General features: G+C 46.2%; 1 protein-coding gene across 5 annotated transcripts in view; it reads right to left on the bottom strand.

Moving 5' to 3' along the window:
- Nucleotides 1-1,164: 1,164 nt before the first annotated feature.
- diaph2 (diaphanous-related formin 2) overlaps nt 1,165-18,157 on the bottom strand; it is a 727,774-nt gene continuing 710,781 nt past the window's right edge. For all 5 annotated transcript variants that reach the window (XM_055927231.1, XM_055927234.1, XM_055927235.1 and 2 more), the window contains one exon: nt 1,165-1,573. In XM_055927231.1, coding sequence (XP_055783206.1) covers nt 1,509-1,573 — 65 coding nt within the window. In that variant the 3' untranslated portion in view covers nt 1,165-1,508. The remainder of the gene's footprint in view (nt 1,574-18,157) is intronic.

Here is an 18,157-nt window from a genome sequence, read left to right as displayed (position 1 = left end):
AATATTCCAAAACATGCATCCTGTTTGCATAAGGCACTAAATTAAAACTGCAAAACATATAGCAAAGAAATTAACTTTATGTCCTGAATAGAAAGCATTATGTTTGGAGCAAATCCAACACATCACTATGTATCACTCTTCATATTTTCAAGCATGGTGGCAGCTGCATCATGTTATGGGTATGCTTGGAAAGGACTAAGGCAGTGTTTCCCAACCCTGGTCCTCCAGTACCCCCAACAGTACACATTTTATTGTAACCCTGGACAAGCACACCTGATTCAACTCGTCAACTGCACTGATTATTGTATTTTTTTATTTAAATTGATAACATGGCTCCAATCTATCCAAACCTGTGGCCTAGTTACAGTGGCCTAGTTACAGTTTTGACTTAAATCAGCTTGAAAATGTATGGCAAGACTTGCCAAAGGTCAACAACCAACATGACAGAGCTTAAATAATTGTTTTGAGAATGATGTGCAAATATTGTACAATCCAGGTGTGCAAAGCTCTTAGAGACTTACCCAGAAAGACTCAGTTGTAATCGATGCCAAAGGTGTAACATGTATTGACTCAGGGGTGTGAATACTTATGTAAATTAGATATCTGTATTTCATTTTCAATACATTTGCAAAACTATCTAAAAACATGTTTAGTACCCTAAGGCGTTTGACATCTCAGGGAGAAAAACAAAAAACAATGAATACGATGCTTTCTCTACCACAACATATGGAGAATACAGTCATATACTCTAAAGATCACTTATGCATATTTACAGTTCTGTATCCTTGTTGTGAGACATATTATGCATAATATTATCTGATTAATTTGGGGGAAAATACTCTTTCACAAATAAAGTGGTTCACACCTGTGGCCACAGTTAATTGCTGGATGTGTTGAATAAAAGCAGAATAGAGAAAGAAAGCTTTGTTAGATGCGGTTAGTCAGGGTACACTAGAGGTCAGTCCTCACTGGAGAGATGTCTGTTCTCTAGTTACATCCCTACTCACGTTTCAGAATTCAAGCAAAACTGCAACCAATCGGAAATACATGACCAGAGTTGAAAGGACAGGTGTGGCAGTTTTTAGGAGGGTTGGGTTGTCTGACAGTTAATGTTAAGTTCTGTGTGCCTATATGACAACTTGAGCAAACAAGTACCCCCCCCCCCCCCCCCCCCCAAAAAAAAACAACCAAAGCTTTAGACAGTCACGTGAAGGCAAAGCCTTGACAAAGTAGATAATAAATATGTAAGGCAGTCAGACCAACAGTATGTCTATTGAATATCCTGTGTGATGATGTCCTGTTCTTGTTTTCCCAGTTACTCTTAGGCTCATAATGGGCCTTTTGTTTTCTTCAAGACCTGGCAGAGTGTGTGTGTGTGTGTGTGGTGTGTGGTGTGTGTGAATGTGCGTGCCACGCAGCTGGGGTCCATCCCTCCTACTAGACGTCCTCAGATTCTCCTCGCAGGCCTCTTTGGCACTTATCTAACGTCTTCTGGTAGGCGCGGGCCATCATCGAGCCTGGGGGTTTCCATTGTGGCGCGACCGAGACCTTTCCAGGACCGCGCGGCGGGTGTCTGAAGAGAGAGAGACAGAAAATAAGAAAGAGCGAGATGGAGATGAGAGAGCGAGAGAGGGAAAAAAAGAGAACAGGAAAGTGTTGTTAGAGTCATAGTAACACAAAGAGGGTGTGAGGGGTAGGAGAGGAGGAGGGAGAGAAACATCAATAACAGACCCAAGCTGATTAAGAAGAGAGCAGCACGGTGGAGGGGAAGAGACAAGAGGGGCCTGGAGTGGCGGTGCTTGCGTCTAGTGTCATAGTAACTGCCAAGGAAGAGCACAAACACAGCACACAACATACAGAGAGAGTGAGCAGGGGAGATAGAGAGAGAGAGTGAGAGTGCGAGTGAGCAGGGGAGATGAAGAGATCAGAATTACCATAATTAGGCAGATAGCCGCTAATTATCAAAATCCAGAAACGAGCTGTTCAATTCTACAACCACCTAAAAGGAAGCAATTCCCAATCCTTCCATAACAAAGCAATCCCCTACAGTTAGAGGAACCTGGAGAAGAGTCCCCTAAGCAAGCTGGCCCCGGGGCTCTGTAGAATAAACAGACCCCACAGAGGCCCAGGACAGCAACACAATAAGACCCAACCAAATCATGAGATAACAAAAAGATAATTACTTGACACATTGGAAAGAATTAACAAAAAAACTGAGCAAACTAGAATGCTGTTTCACCCTAAACTGAGAGTACACAGTGGCAGAATACCTGACCACTGTGACTGACCCAAAATTAAGGAAAGTTTTGAATATGTACAGACTGAGCATAGCCTTGCTATTGAGAGAGGCCGCCGTAGGCAGACCTGGCTCTCAAGAGAAGACAGGCTATGTGCACACTAGCCACAAAATGAGGTGGAAACTGTGCTGCACTTCCTAACCTCCTGCCAAATGTATGACCATATTAGACACACATATTTCCCTCAGATTACACAGAGGCAGAAAGAATTCAAAAACAAATCCAATTTTGATAAACTCCCATATCTATTGGGTGAAATACCACAGTGTGCAATCACAGCAGCATTATTTGTGACCTGTTGTCACAAGAAAAGGGCAACCAGTGAAGAACAAACCCCATTGTAAATACAACCCATATTCATGTTTATTTATTTTGCATTTGTACTTTAACTATTTTCACATCGTTACAACACTGTATATATACATAATAAAAAAAATGAAATGTCTCTATTCCATTGGAACTTATGTGAGTGTTACGTTTACTGTTCATTTTATATTGTTTCACTTATCTTGCTTCACTTGCTTTGGCAATGTAAACATATGTTTCTAATGCCAATAAAGCCCTTAGAATTAAATTGAGAGAGAGAGAGCGAGTGAGCAGGGGAGAGAGAGAGAGAGAGAGAGGGAGGGAGAGAGAGTGAGTGAGAAGGGGAGAGAGAGAGAGAGAGAGAGAGGGAGGGAGTGTGAGTGAGCAGGGGAGAGAGAGAGCGAGAGAGAGTGAGTGAGCAGGGGAGAGAGAGAGAGAGAGAGAGAGAGAGGGAGGGAGAGAGAGTGAGTGAGCAGGGGAGAGAGAGAGCGAGAGAGAGTGAGTGAGCAGGGGAGAGAGAGAGAGAGAGAGAGAGAGAGAGAGAGAGAGAGAGAGAGAGAGAGAGAGGGAGCAGGGGAGAGAGAGTGAGTGAGCAGGGGAGAGAGAGAGCGAGAGAGAGTGAGTGAGCAGGGGAGAGAGAGAGAGAGAGAGAGGGAGGGAGGGAGAGAGAGTGAGTGAGCAGGGGAGAGAGAGAGAGAGAGAGGGAGGGAGAGAGAGTGAGTGAGCAGGAGAGAGAGAGAGCGAGAGAGTGAGTGAGCAGGGGAGAGAGAGAGAGAGAGAGAGAGAGAGGGAGAGAGAGTGAGTGAGCAGGGGAGAGAGAGAGAGGGAGAGGGAGGGAGAGAGAGTGAGTGAGCAGGGGAGAGAGAGAGAGAGATAGGGAGGGAGAGAGAGTGAGTGAGCAGGAGAGAGAGAGAGCGAGAGAGAGGGAGGGAGAGAGAGTCAGTGAGCAGGAGAGAGAGAGAGCGAGAGAGAGGGAGGGAGAGAGTGAGTGAGCAGGGGAGAGAGAGAGCGAGAGAGAGTGAGTGAGCAGGGGAGAGAGAGAGAGAGAGAGAGAGAGAGAGGGAGGGAGAGTGAGCAGGGGAGAGAGAGAGAGAGAGAGAGAGAGAGGGAGGGAGAGAGAGTGAGTGAGCAGGGGAGAGAGAGAGCGAGAGAGAGGGAGGGAGAGAGAGTGAGCGAGCAGGGGAGAGAGAGCGAGAGAGAGTGAGTGAGCAGGGGAGAGAGAGAGAGAGAGAGGGAGGGAGAGAGAGTGAGTGAGCAGGGGAGAGAGAGAGAGAGAGAGGGAGGGAGAGAGAGTGAGTGAGCAGGGGAGAGAGAGAGCGAGAGAGAGTGAGTGAGCAGGGGAGAGAGAGAGAGAGAGCGAGAGATCGAGAGAGTGCGAGTGAGCATGGGAGAGGGAGAGAGATTTTTTTATTTAATTTTATTGTTTATTTCACTTTTGTTTATTATCTATTTCACTTGCTTTGGCAATGTAAACATATGTTTTCCATGCCAATAAAGCCCTTAAGTTGAATTGTAATTGAATTGAGAGAAAGAGAGAGTGCAAGTGAGCAGAGGAGAGGGAGGGAGTGAGTGAGCTGGGGAGAGCGAGAGAGGAGGGGAGAGAGAGAGAGAGAGAGAGAGAGAGAGAGAGAGAGAGAGAGAGAGAGAGAGCAGGGGAGAGGGAGAGAGTGCGAGAGAGAGAGAGTGAGAAGGGGATAGGGAGAGAGTAAGTAGGGGAGAGGAAGAGAGAGTGCGAGTGAGCAGGAGAGAGAGATAGAGTGAGTTAGCAGGAGAGAGAGATAGAGAGTGAGTTAGCAGGAGAGAGATAGAGAGCGAGTGAGCAGCGGACACAGAGCGAGCGAGAGAGAGTGAGTGAGCAGGAGAGAGAGAGGGATAGCGATAGAGCAGGGGAGAGAGAGAGAGCGAGCGAGCAGGGGAGACAGAGAGAGCGAGAGAGTGAGCAGGGGAGACAGAGAGAGCGAGAGAGTGAGCAGGGGAGAGAGTGAGGGAGTGAGCAGGGGAGAGAGAGAGGGAAAGCGATAGAGCAGGGGAGAGAGAGAGAGCGAGCGAGCAGGGGAGACGGAGAGAGAGCGAGCGAGCAGGGGAGACGGAGAGAGAGCGAGCGAGCAGGGGAGACGGAGAGAGAGCGAGCGAGCAGGGGAGACGGAGAGAGAGCGAGCGAGCAGGGGAGACAGAGAGAGAGCGAGCGAGCAGGGGAGACAGCGAGAGACAGAGAGGTGGTTTCCTTTGGTTAGTTTCAGACAGGCATGATGAGGTGCGTTGTTGCTAATTTCTATTAAGTCTTCCAATATTTCCGTAAGAGGTTTCACTCCGGCTGCTCCTGTGAGCCAACCAGTTAGAACACTTTGGGTAGGCTGCGTCGGCCCAATCTCACCTCTCCATAATAGAGTTATACAAACACCCCCTCCCTCCAGAAGGCCAACTGTGGCTGCCCATGGCTACTCATGGCACCGGCCCTGCTATGCAAGGTGGCAGGTGGGTTGGGCGGCACTGGATGGCCAGGAAGCGAGGTATCCACGGAAACAAGGTAGCTAGCTACGCCCACACGAGCCTCCCCTGGCGGTCTCCAAATCTGGCGCCGCCATGCTGCCATGGTGGTGCCCATTACTCAGCGCCAGCTGTGGGGTGCCAGGCGTCCCGGGCTGGGCGTTGTTTAATGGCGCCGGCTCCATCCATCACGTCAGGTAATGAGCTAAGAGTGATTGTGACGGCGGCGGTGTGCATATGTCTCCACCACCAGGATTCCCAACAGACGCCTCAGATGGAGGGAGAACATGCAGATGGTGCACAGGAGGAGAGGGGGGGGGGAAGGATGGAGGAGAGAGAGCTGTGGGGGGGGTAACAGAAAGGGAGAGAGTAAAAGAGAGAGAAAGAGAAAAGCAGATATAAAAAGAGAGAGTTAGGAACCTAGAGATAGAAAGAGAGAGCAAGCGAGAGAGAGATAGAGAGAGAGATAGAGAGATAGAGAGAGAGAGATAGAGAGAGAGATAGAGAGAGAGATAGAGAGAGAGCGAAAGAGGCAGAGAAATCCAGAGAGATATACTGTATATGCATGGAAAGCGAGAGATGTGCTATATGCTTCTTGTTGCATTGAGTTGGTGAAAGTTACAGCCTGTGACCTTCTGAACTTGGCATGCTCCGTATTGCAGAGAACATCTGAGCGACATTCCTCAATCACCCTCTCTTTCATCCATTCCATCTTCAAAAACGCTTCCAAGGGTTTCAACGTGCCTGAGGGGCAAGCTCAAACTCCTTTCGCAGGCGCCAAATGTTCCACGCAAACCACCACCAATGTTAAAAAAATTGAATAACACGGGAGACCAAGGAAGAACTTTTAAAAAATCACGAAAACCTCCATGTCCGATTTCTCGCCTTTGCCATTTGCAATTCCAATCAAGGTGACCTCATTTCGGGGCGAGCACTTTAACATTGAGCCCATCAGAACAGCAGTGCTTGGAGAATACAGTTCTCCTCCCTTTAATACTGGGGTCAGAATTGACTGTATCTATTACCAGACGTGGGAGGGAGAAGAGGAGGAGAGAGGAGAGATGAAAGACAAAAGGGAGAGGGACTGGGCATGGCCAAGAGATGAAGAGGAGGATGGAGCGAGAAAAAACAAACACTTCAACACTTCCAGGAAATTATTTTCGTCTTCGGTTTGGAATTGCTTTGAAGATTTGAAGTCATACATTATGTGCTAAAGACTAGAAGATGTTCTTGAACTTGTTCGGTGCGGCAAACAACCGGCCATTGTGTGAGGAAGGTTGACATTGGCATGAAGAGACTTGAACATCTTCTTGAACTTGTTCATTGCAGTGAAGAACCAGCCACTGCATGTAGAAGGTGGCAATTGGAAATGGTTCAAACCATCACTGCAAGTTGAATGCCAACGACTGTTCTAAGGTCGTCATAACGAGACACAAAACATCTTCAAGAGAATCAAACATCTTAAAATGATTTGGTGCATTGCTTGCAAGCCATTGAGTGCAGAAATGAAAATAAAAAATTCAAACCATTACCAGAAAAGTTTGCCTTTTCATTCAGGAGACCACACAACAGTTTAAAAAAAACATGGGTAATTGCATCAAGCCTATTGTTAAAGGTATGGGGAAGCTTTTACTTGGCGAGAGAAGGGAGGAAAAAAGGGGGGCAGTAAAATCAAATGCATCTCCCCTTGGAGGATACCTCAGAGTGGAACCATCTCCCCTTGGAGGATACCTCAGAGTGGAACCATCTCCCCTTGGAGGATACCTCAGAGTGGAACCATCTCCCCTTGGAGGATACCTCAGAGTGGAACCATCTCCCCTTGGAGGATACCTCAGAGTGGAACCATCTCCCCTTGGAGGATACCTCAGAGTGGAACCATCTCCCCTTGGAGGATACCTCAGAGTGGAACCACCTCCCCCCCCCCTCGGAGGATATCACAGAGTGGAACCATTTTCTTCTCAATAGCCTTTCCAGTTCTTATCGTCAGGTATAAAACCCCTCCAGTTCGCATCGTCAGGTATAAAACCCCTGCAGTTCGTATCGTCAGGTATAAAACCCTTCCAGTTCGCATTGTCAGGTATAAAACCCCTCCAGTTCGCATTGTCAGGTATAAAACCCTTCCAGTTCGCATCGTCAGGTATAAAACCCCTCCAGTTCGTATCGTCAGGTATAAAACCCTTCCAGTTCGTATCGTCAGGTATTAAACCCTTCCAGTTCGCATCATAAGGTATAAACGCCCATCTTTCTTCCCCATATCAATCTAGCGACAACAACTGCACAAACAGTGGCCACACTTACCCAACACCCATAAACACACACACTATACAAGGAAAACCACACATCAGACAACTACAAGGGTATTTCTGTCTTCTGGTTTTGATGGCTTCCTTTACCTGCTTCTCCCGGAGGCGACATCTTTCAGTTAGTGAAGACGCAGAAGCACAAGAGAAGGAGAAAGGAGGAATTGACAAAAGAAGAACAGCATTCCTGGTTACAGTGGGGACTTGTCTAGCTCTCACAGAACTTAATTAAATGCAAATGACTGGCATTGTTTCTCGAGTGGTAAAGCAGCGCACCAAGGGGCATGGGTAAAGAGTGACGTACACATCACACAACACACACACACACACACACACACTCTAAGGGGTGTATCACAATGATCCATGCCACAGGGAGACAGCGTCTATAAGCAAAGGGTAATACGAAGTGAAGATGCCAACATGACTAAACAGTCTAACCAACCACGCGCACACATACACACACACACACAAACAGCTCTCGTCTGATTGGCTGAAAGGCGTGCTGAGAAAATGCCATTTCATGTTGTGATGGAGTGATATGGGAGCTCCCGCATCTCTGGTGCGTTCCCTCCAAAAGAGATTAAAACCCATAATGGGTTTTGTGTTACTGTCATCTTATACTAATTACACAGAATTACATCATCAGCGGGGCCTGTGATCTGAACGCTGAGGGAAAGCCTGTCAGTCATCTATCAAAGCCTTCCCAGTAAGATCTTCCAGGGATCCCTATAAACAGGAAGACGATTCCGGATGATAAATGTTAAAGTTCATTACCATCTGGGATAGCCAAGGTTTGGGACAACTACAAAGACACGCTGTTCGTATCCATCAGGGTTAAGAAAACAGTGGTTAAGGTAAACATAATCACCATCCTTCTCGTAGGATGAGAAAACATACACAGAAGACCGGGCCTAGGTTCTTTTTCTTCTGGATTGTGATTGAGTAGGGTTTTTCTGCATTCTGAATCCTTACTCAAATTATTTGTTGACGCACAAGTGCACGCGTCCCCATACACACTACCCTCCCCCCCCACCCCAAAACACACACACAATACTTTATATTCCAATGAGACAAAAGCAATAAGGGGTAATTAAATATTTTCTGTGCCACATGTCAACACCCAGTGTTTACTCCCAGTTCTCTGAGAGTTAGGCTCCCCGCTGCTGCTTCTACAAGAGTATGTGGACACCCCTTCAAATTAGTAGATTCGGCTATTTCAGCCACACCCGTTGTTGACAGGTCTATAAAATAGAGCACACAGCCGTGTAATCTCCATAGACGAATATTGGTAGTAGAGTGGCCTTACTGAAGAGCTCAGTGACTTTCAACGTGGCACCGTCATAGGATGCCACCTTTCCAACAAATCAGTTAGTAAAATGTCTGCCCTGCTAGAGCTGCCCCTGTCATCTCTAAGTGCTGTTATTGTGAAGTGTCAATATTTAGGAGCAACAACGGTTCTGTGGTAGGCCACACAAGGTCACAGAATGGGACCGCCGAGTGCTAAAGTGCGAAGCGTGTAAAAATCTTCTGTCCTCGGTTGGAACCCTCACTACAGAGTTCCAAACTGCCTCTGGAAGCCATGTCAGCACAATAACTGTTCATTGGGAGCTTCATTAAATGGGTTTCCATTGCCGAGCAGCTGCACACAAGCCTAAGATCACCATGTGCAATGCCAAGCGTCGGCTGGAGTGATGTAAAGTTCACCGCCATTGGACTCTGGAGCAGTGGAAACGCGTTCTCTGGAGTGATGAATCATGCTTCACCTTCTGGCAGTCCGACGGACAAATCTGGGTGGAAAATACTACCTGCCCCAATGCATAGTGCCAACAGTAAAGTTTGGTGGAGGAGGAATAATGGTCTGGGGCTGTTTTTCATGGTTCTGGCTAGGCCCCTTAGTTCCAGTGAAGGGAAATCTTAATGCTATAGTATACAATGACATTCTAGATGATTCTGTGCTTCCAACTTTGTGGCAACAGTTTGGGGAAGGCCCTTTCCTGATTCAGCATGACAATACCCCCATGCACAAAGAGTGGTCCATACAGAAATGGTTTGTCAAGATCGGTGTGGAAGAAATTAACTAGCCTGTACAGAGCCCTGACCTCATCCCCATCGAACACCTTTGGGATGAATTGGAACACCGAATGCGAGCCAGGCCTAATCCCCCAACATCAGTGCCCGACCTCACTAAGGCTCTTGCGGCTGAATGGAAGCAAGTCCCTGCCACAATGTTCCAACATCTATTGGAAAGCCTTCCCCTCAAGAGTAGAGGCTGTTATAGCAGCAAAGGAGGGACCAACTAAATATTAATGCCCATGGTTTGGGAATGAGATTTTTGACGAACAGGTGTCCACATACTTTTGGCCATGTAGTGTAACTCTCCCTCAAATCTTCTCCCTCGTCTCACCCAGGGCTGGTGGCTGCAGAGTAATGGAGCTCCCAGAAACACCACAAACAAGATATATAAATGTGATGCAGGGGGGAGAACAGCTATTTCTTTGGCTTTCACTTATAGGGTTGCAGGACGAAAAATACAGTTTGCAGCACAGCAGAGGCTCTTTCAAAGGTAAGATCATTTTTTGGGGATGTGGAAAAACTGGAATCCAACTGAAGGGTAATTTAAGTTTTGGAGGAGTGGAGGGTGGAAAGCTGGAGAGAAAGAGGGTGAGAGAGAAAAGAGAGGGGGAGAAGGAGGGAGAGAGGAGAGAGAAAGGGGAAAATGAAAGTGGAAGAGGGGGAGGAGTGGAGGGATGGAGGTCAAAATAACATGGGCAGACTGTGACCCTTTGAAATCTGATCTCAGATCAGTCTTTAGGTGACCTATCAGTTGCAGCTGCAATGCATAGTCTACAACACAGACTTAATTTAAGAGGTTTAGGGGATTACTAGGAGCAGCCTCCTGCATGACTTTACATTTAGGAGGTTTAAGGGATTACTAGGAGCAACCTCCTGTATGACTTTACATTTAGGAGGTTTAGGGGATTACTAGGAGCAGCTTCCTGCATGACTTTACATTTAGGAAGTTTAAGGGATTACTAGGAGCAACCTCCTGTATGACTTTACATTTAGGAGGTTTAGGGGATTACTAGGAGCAACCTCCTGCATGACTTTACATTTAGGACGTTTAGGGATTACTAGGAGCAACCTCCTGCATGACTTTACATTTAGGAGGTTTAGGGGATTACTAGGAGCAACCTCCTGTAAGACTTTACATTTAGGAGGTTTAGGGGATTACTAGGAGCAACCTCCTGTAAGACTTTACATTTAGGAGGTTTAGGGATTACTAGGAGCAACCTCCTGCATGACTTTACATTTAGGAGGTTTAAGGGATTACTAGGAGCAACCTCCTGCATGACTTTACATTTAGGAGGTTTAAGGGATTACTAGGAGAAACCTCCTGCATGACTTTACATTTAGGAGGTTTAAGGGATTACTAGGAGCAACCTCCTGTATGACTTTACATTTAGGAGGTTTAAGGGATTACTAGGAGCAACCTCCTGCATGACTTTACATTTAGGAGGTTTAAGGGATTACCAGGAGCAACCTCCTGCATGACTTTACATTTAGGAGGTTTAAGGGATTACCAGAAGCAACCTCCTGCATGACTTTACATTTAGGAAGATTAGGGTATTACTAGGAGCAATCTCCTGCATGACTTTACATTTAGGAGGTTTAGGGATTACTAGGAGCAACCTCCTGCATGACTTTACATTTAGGAGGTTTAAGGGATTACTAGGAGCAACCTCCTGTATGACTTTACATTTAGGAGGTTTAAGGGATTACTAGGAGAAACCTCCTGCATGACTTTACATTTAGGAGGTTTAAGGGATTACTAGGAGCAACCTCCTGTATGACTTTACATTTAGGAGGTTTAAGGGATTACTAGGAGCAACCTCCTGCATCACTTTACATTTAGGAGGTTTAAGGGATTACCAGGAGCAACCTCCTGCATGACTTTACATTTAGGAGGTTTAAGGGATTACCAGAAGCAACCTCCTGCATGACTTTACATTTAGGAAGATTAGGGTATTACTAGGAGCAATCTCCTGCATGACTTTACATTTAGGAGGTTTAGGAGATTACTAGGAGCAACCTCCTGTATGACTTTACATTTAGGAGGTTTAGGGGATTACTAAGAGCAGCCTCCTGCATGACTTTACATTTAGGAGGTTTAGGGGATTACTAGGAGCAACCTCCTGCATGACTTTACATTTGTCTGATCAGCTTCTGTTATAGGTATACATTCATTAGCTGCGTGACAGCGTCTGAGAAAATACAGAAGATTGACAGACGTGGAGGGACGCACAGAATTTGAACTGTGTAACAAATATAACATTGTCATATACCGTCAGAGTTGCATTGATTTACGTAAACTCCCTCTGTACATGGCTATCTATTTCCTAACACTAACTCAACAAACAGCTAGAGCTCACTCAAAGCTTGTTTTATTGACACAGCATTTCATTGTTCGAAGGATGGCATGTAAGGCAATGTCTCATGTCTGGTATTTGGTGAACAAGGCTTTTGAACAAGACCTTTGTTCTTAAGTAATGTCAGTTAAATGAGCATACGGGGCGTCATGAGATTTGAAGAGATTTGAGGGGTGGATGTGTGTGCGGTATGTGTGTGTGTGTGTTCTTCACATGGCCCGCATCAGACGGAAGAAGTGATCAGAGTGACGTGACAGAAGAAACACAGACAACGGTCCTGGATAAACATGCTGAGGCAAGATGCTGAAATTCTCCCCACTCTCCAGTTCTCTCTCTCTCTTTTTCAGTTATTTTTCTCTCTCACTCACTTTCTCCCCATCTCCCCCTCTCTCTCTCTCTCTCCGACTGATGCGAGTCATCAGGGACCTGGATGGAGCTAATCTTTGCTCGTCTCTCTCATGTCCGTTTCGTAGATTTCAATCACGCACTGGGTCGTCTGTGATATAGCACGCTGCTCGCCGCACACACACTGATGAATGACCCAGACACTCAATACAACCTATTCTCTGTCCCAACCCCAACTGCCCCTCTCTCCCAAATCTACCTTAAGGACTGCATTAAAGTACTGACCGGCCGGGCACTTTAGCCCCTTATTTGAAAAGATGCAGCATCTTAACTCATTTTGCTACAGGCCTTGCTTTTTCCTTTGCCCACTGCTGTGCCGCTCCACTCCCCGCTCACTCCTCACCCCACACTCCTCCATTGTCCGCTGCCCCCTCTCCCTCGTTCTCTCTCTCTCCCCTGCTCGCTGTGGCTGAAAGGGGAGTAGGGGCTGAGAGTAATGTCTCTTGACAGCTCGGCACACAATACGGCGCAGGAGAGCTGGAAATCACTACACGTGTCTATAAACAAATGCTTATTTTTAGAGGAAAGAAAGGGTACTAGTTTATCTCCTCAGCGGGACGGCCTTGACAGGTTTGTACCAGGGACAAACAGTAAGACGGGAAGAGAGATAAAAGCTGTGTGTGTGTGTCAATCTCAAAAGAAAAGTCCAAACTCCTTCCTCTGCAGCCTAGCTTGTGCTCTGTCCTCTATTTTTGATTGAAAACAACAAGCTTGACAGGCAGCTGGTACTTATGACCTCTCATTGGGCCATCTCACATTCAGAGATCCCTTCTGATATCTGGACTGTAGGTGATTTATTTAGCCACAGAACAATGCTTCCTGGCATTCTTCGGACCCGTTGAGGCAACACACAAACGCACCAAAAAGCAGAAAGATGAAAACGTTCTTGCAATCGATCAAGCGCCAGCGGCAACGCTCCCATTCATGATCATCTTCTCAGTACTAGATTTCAGGAAGCAGGCTTCAAGAAAAAAAACTTCAACTGTGCATACACTCCTCAAATCGTCAATGCATGTTTGAGATTCACCACTAGGCTAGCTGTCCGTATTGACAAAAGGCTAGCGTTGGGTTGGGGTATATAATGCTGTGGGGATGCTAATATGGACAGTGGGCCTTTGGGGGGGGGGGTCATTAGCAGCCTGAGCCTGCAGCCGGGGGGCAATCTGGGTTTGGAGTCAGCAATGGACACAGATGGGGTCTGGGGCAGCTAGGGCCTTTTCCAGGACAGCAGGTAATCAATCCATCAGGCCCCGACACAGGGCTGCCCGAGGTGGACCATCGCTGATGCTCCAAGACTGATTGGGGGCTCGGCAGGAGGCCAGGGTGGGCATCGGGGCCCTAACTGCTCCAGTGAGAACAGAGCTGGGCCGAGCTCAACCACGAGCCAGTCCACTGACCTGGTTCAGCACAGTTCGGCTTGTCTCCGCCTCGCCACCGCTTGTCATCTGTACCCATGTGGTAAAGTAGCTGCGGCCAAAAACACACCTTTAACCGTAACATATCATTCCATAATACCATAGGCCAACATCAATCAAAACACTTAGAGAAATGGCAGCATCGTTCCCCTTGGCGAAAAAAACACATCACTGTCTTCATTACCTAGAATCCCTCACCATCCAATTCAACCAAATGTCACCACAGAAATAGCTGTGAATTTCCTGTAATTATATGTGTGACCTGAATGCATGTATGTATGTAAGCAGGCAGAGAGGATAGCAGGGAGTGCGAAGGAGCCTAATTGCTGCAGACACTCTTGCTCCTGCTGGAGCCGCTTAAACAAGGGTCTAATTCTGAGGCCTGCAGAGCCGTAATACACCAGCCTGCAGGAGGAGAGCTAAGCCCGCAGCACTGCTTTGATTAACAGCTGAATCAGTAGACAGAGAGATAGTTAGACAAATTGATGCTAAGATATAGTTTGACAGACAAATGGGAGCGTAAATGGATGGTTTGGCAGAGTGATAAAGTAAATAGACTGATGGATCACCAAACAAATACAGGAACAAAATGCCGGGTTGTGGAAACAAAAGCCTCGGTGATGATGGAAACGCCAGATAATGCCGGGTTGTGGAAACAAAAACCTTGGTGATGATGGGAACACCAGATAATGCCGGGTTGTGGAAACAAAAACCTTGGTGATGATGGGAACACCAGATAATGCCGGGTTGTGGAAACAAAAACCTTGGTGATGATGGGAACACCAGATAATGCCGGGTTGTGGAAACAAAAGCCTCGGTGATGATGGAAACGCCAGATAATGCCGGGCTGTGGAAACAAAAACCTTGGTGATGATGGGAACACCAGATAATGTCGTGTTGTGGAAACAAAAGCCTCGGTGATGATGGGAACACCAGATAATGTCGTGTTGTGGAAACAAAAACCTTGGTGATGATGGGAACACCAGATAATGTCGTGTTGTGGAAACAAAAGCCTTGGTGATGATGGGAACACCAGATAATGCCAGGTTGTGGAAACAAAAACCTCGGCGATGATGGGAACGCCAGATAATGCCGGGTTGTGGAAACAAAAGCCTCAGTGATGATGGGAACACCAGATAATGTCGTGTTGTGGAAACAAAAGCCTAGGTGATAATGGGAACGCCAGATAATGTCGTGTTGTGGAAACAAAAGCCTCAGTGATGATGGGAACGCCAGACAGAAAGATAAACACAGATAGATCATGTTGATACGAGGGTGGATTTTTGGGGGTTTGGTGGGGAGATTGATAGATTTTATATTCTATTTGTTTGCCCAAAACGAGAGTTGATTTAGCTATATACTTGTTCTGAGGGTGCCTGTTGTCCCCACTCTGAATGTCATGGGGAGGGGTTCTATGTAGAAATCCATCCTTTTAAACCACACGGTGAGAGAGGACTGACACATATTCATACAAATCCACAACATGACGGTGGGGATTTGAGGGCCTACCCTTAAACTAGCGTAAATCACTGAGGGAGGTAACGACGCCATTACGATGTGCTAAACTTTGACCTTGGGAAGAGCGCTAAGGGCCGGGGGGTTGGTGGTAGGATGAGAGAGGGAGTGGAGTAAAATAATACAACCAGGGATGAATAGGAGGGTAAAGACACATAGGCTGTTTACGCACCTATTTGTTGAAGTATATAGTACTTACACACCTTATAGGCTCCATTTTAGCATCAGCATTCACATTACTCACCGCCCATGAACTCATTGTAATCACATTCATCGATCTTTTCCTTTACTATACATCCCTGAATAACACCAAACATGTCAATATAATAGTCCTACAGTACTGAGCTGATGTGACGCCTACTTTAAGACTCAAAACAAAATGGCCGCCCTGACAACTCAATGCCTCATTACCGTTGGATTCCGTTGATGACCTCAAAATGACAAGACAGGGGCATTGGAGGGTCTGAAAGGGGCCGTCTCCTACTCTGCTGTTCCATCAGGGACCTGCGGGGGACCAAGCGGGCACCGCGAGACAGCCCTGAGAAGTGTTGCAGGGCTTTTAATAGACAGCGGGGCCCAGAAAATCATGGCCTTTAGAGGTGCTGCATCTCTCACTGTCTGACAGCCTACAGGGGCTTTGGCTCCTACAATGACACCTTCAGAGTGCACTCTCAATGACACACACACACCAACACACACACAGGTGCATATCCTCAGATACACATAGGAGGCAGGCACAAAAACACACACAGTCAGCGACGGCCTAGTGTTTAGAGAGTGACCCAGCAACCGGAGGGTTGCCAGTTCATATCCAGGTTCCGATGGGAAGAATTTGGCGGGAAGTGTGCTGGCAACCAAATCCTAGATGCCATTACCTGCCATTGTGCCTGTGAGCAAGGCACTTAACCCCCCACAACAACAGCTCCCTGGGTGCCCAGTGTGGCAGCCCAGGGTGGCAGCCCAGTGTGCCACCTCTCCAAAACCTCTATATGCATGTGTGTGTACTATATGTGTGTCTTTAGGAGGGGTTGGGCTAAAAGAGGAAGTCACATTTCAGTTGGACCTTGTGTGCAATTGACCAATAAAGTGATCTTATGCACAGATGAAGAGACAAAGACACACACACACATTCCCAAACCATGAGAAATAACACCTGATGAGTGGACTCTAAGCAGCCTATTGAGATTGTGAAAACAGACCAGTATTCACCTGAGAAAGGGATTATGGAAAGAAAGACGTGTTGCTGCCATAGTAAAAGATCACAATATACTTCTATAAAAGAACAACAACAGCATGCAGTAAATATCCACAGTGAAAAATAGGCAAAGAACAGCTATTTTGACCATTGTTCAGTAATATGGGTCTGGATATATGGAATCTAATGTGCCTCAGATACCCCGCAGGTACTGTACTCTGCACACCCAAACACTCAAGTCCCTTGTTTCTCATCACAAAACCTCAAACTATAAGTTTGCAAAAAGTCTACCCTGGGAAAGTTCTCCCCACAAGAAAATGTGCCCCCGGGCCCTTCTCAAACCTGGTTACTTTCATCAGGACCCTCTCCCATCCTCGCCTTATGGTGTTAAATATATTTTTTTAATGTGTTCCAGAGCACAAAAAGAGCCAAGACAAATCATGGCGGTGCAGTGAGGGTATAAAAGGAGCCCCAACAACATCAGACCCATTTGGTGAAGAAGATGCCAAAGATGCTGTGTTTCGCGTGGCTTGGCATTAAAGACAGAGTGAGCTCTCTCTTCTCTCCACTCTAAATCATTAATCGGTTGGCGCTCCCGGATGTACACAAATCAACCTGGTATGGGCCGCACTTCACTCTTTCCCATGATGCTTTGTACTTAGGATGTGAAGTCCAGCACTTTGATTTATCTGATGCCCTCTCAGCTAAGGGAGGGGAGGCAAGTGAGGTGCCATGTTACTGCATCATACTCATTCTAAAGGGCCAAGGCGGAATGTGCAGTTCCCTCCTCAATACCCTGTAGGAAACTGATTCTCGAACAGTACAGAAAGAGATACGAAAGCCTATATCTAAATCACTGCAATCAACTGATAGAGAGTAAGAGTACTCCAGAGGAATACATTCAATAGGACTCGATTTCCAAGCAAGGTTGTAGATGTTCAGTATGACTCGATTTCCAAGCAAGGTTGTAGATGTTCAGTATGATTGGATGTTTAAGGTTGTAGATGTTCAGTATGACTGGATGTCTAAGTAAGGTTGTAGATGTTCAGTATGACTGGATGTCTAAGTAAGGTTGTAGATGTTCAGTATAACTGGATGTTTAAGTAAGGTTGTAGATGTTCAGTATGACTGGATGTCTAAGCAAGGTTGTAGATGTTCAGTATGACTGGATGTCTAAGTAAGGTTGTAGATGATCAGTATGACTGGATGTCTAAGTAAGGTTGTAGATGTTCAGTATGACTGGATGTCTAAGTAAGGTTGTAGATGTTCAGTATGACTGGATGTCTAAGCAAGGTTGTAGATGTTCAGTATGACTGGATGTCTAAGCAAGGTTGTAGATGTTCAGTATGACTGGATGTTTAAGGTTGTAGATGTTCAGTATGACTGGATGTTTATGGTTGTAGATGTTCAGTATGACTGGATGTTTAAGTAAGGTTGTAGATGTTCAGTATGACTGGATGTCTAAGTAAGGCTGTAGATGTTCAGTATGACTGGATGTTTAAGTAAGGTTGTAGATGTTCAGTATGACTCGATTTCCAAGCAAGGTTGTAGATGTTCAGTATGACTGGATGTTTAAGGTTGTAGATGTTCAGTATGACTGGATGTCTAAGTAAGGTTGTAGATGTTCAGTATGACTGGATGTTTAAGTAAAGTTGTAGATGTTCAGTATGACTGGATGTTTAAGTAAAGTTGTAGATGTTCAGTATGACTGGATGTTTAAGTAAGGTTGTAGATGTTCAGTATGACTGGATGTTTAAGGCTGTAGATGTTCAGTATGACTGGATGTCTAAGTAAGGTTGTAGATGTTCAG

This window comes from Salvelinus fontinalis, chromosome 6 (genome assembly GCF_029448725.1).
Source record: "Salvelinus fontinalis isolate EN_2023a chromosome 6, ASM2944872v1, whole genome shotgun sequence".
Classification (NCBI taxonomy): Eukaryota; Metazoa; Chordata; class Actinopteri; order Salmoniformes; family Salmonidae; genus Salvelinus; species Salvelinus fontinalis.
The sequence above is the reverse complement of the archived record's forward strand: the minus strand, read 5'-3'. Positions and strand labels throughout refer to the sequence as shown.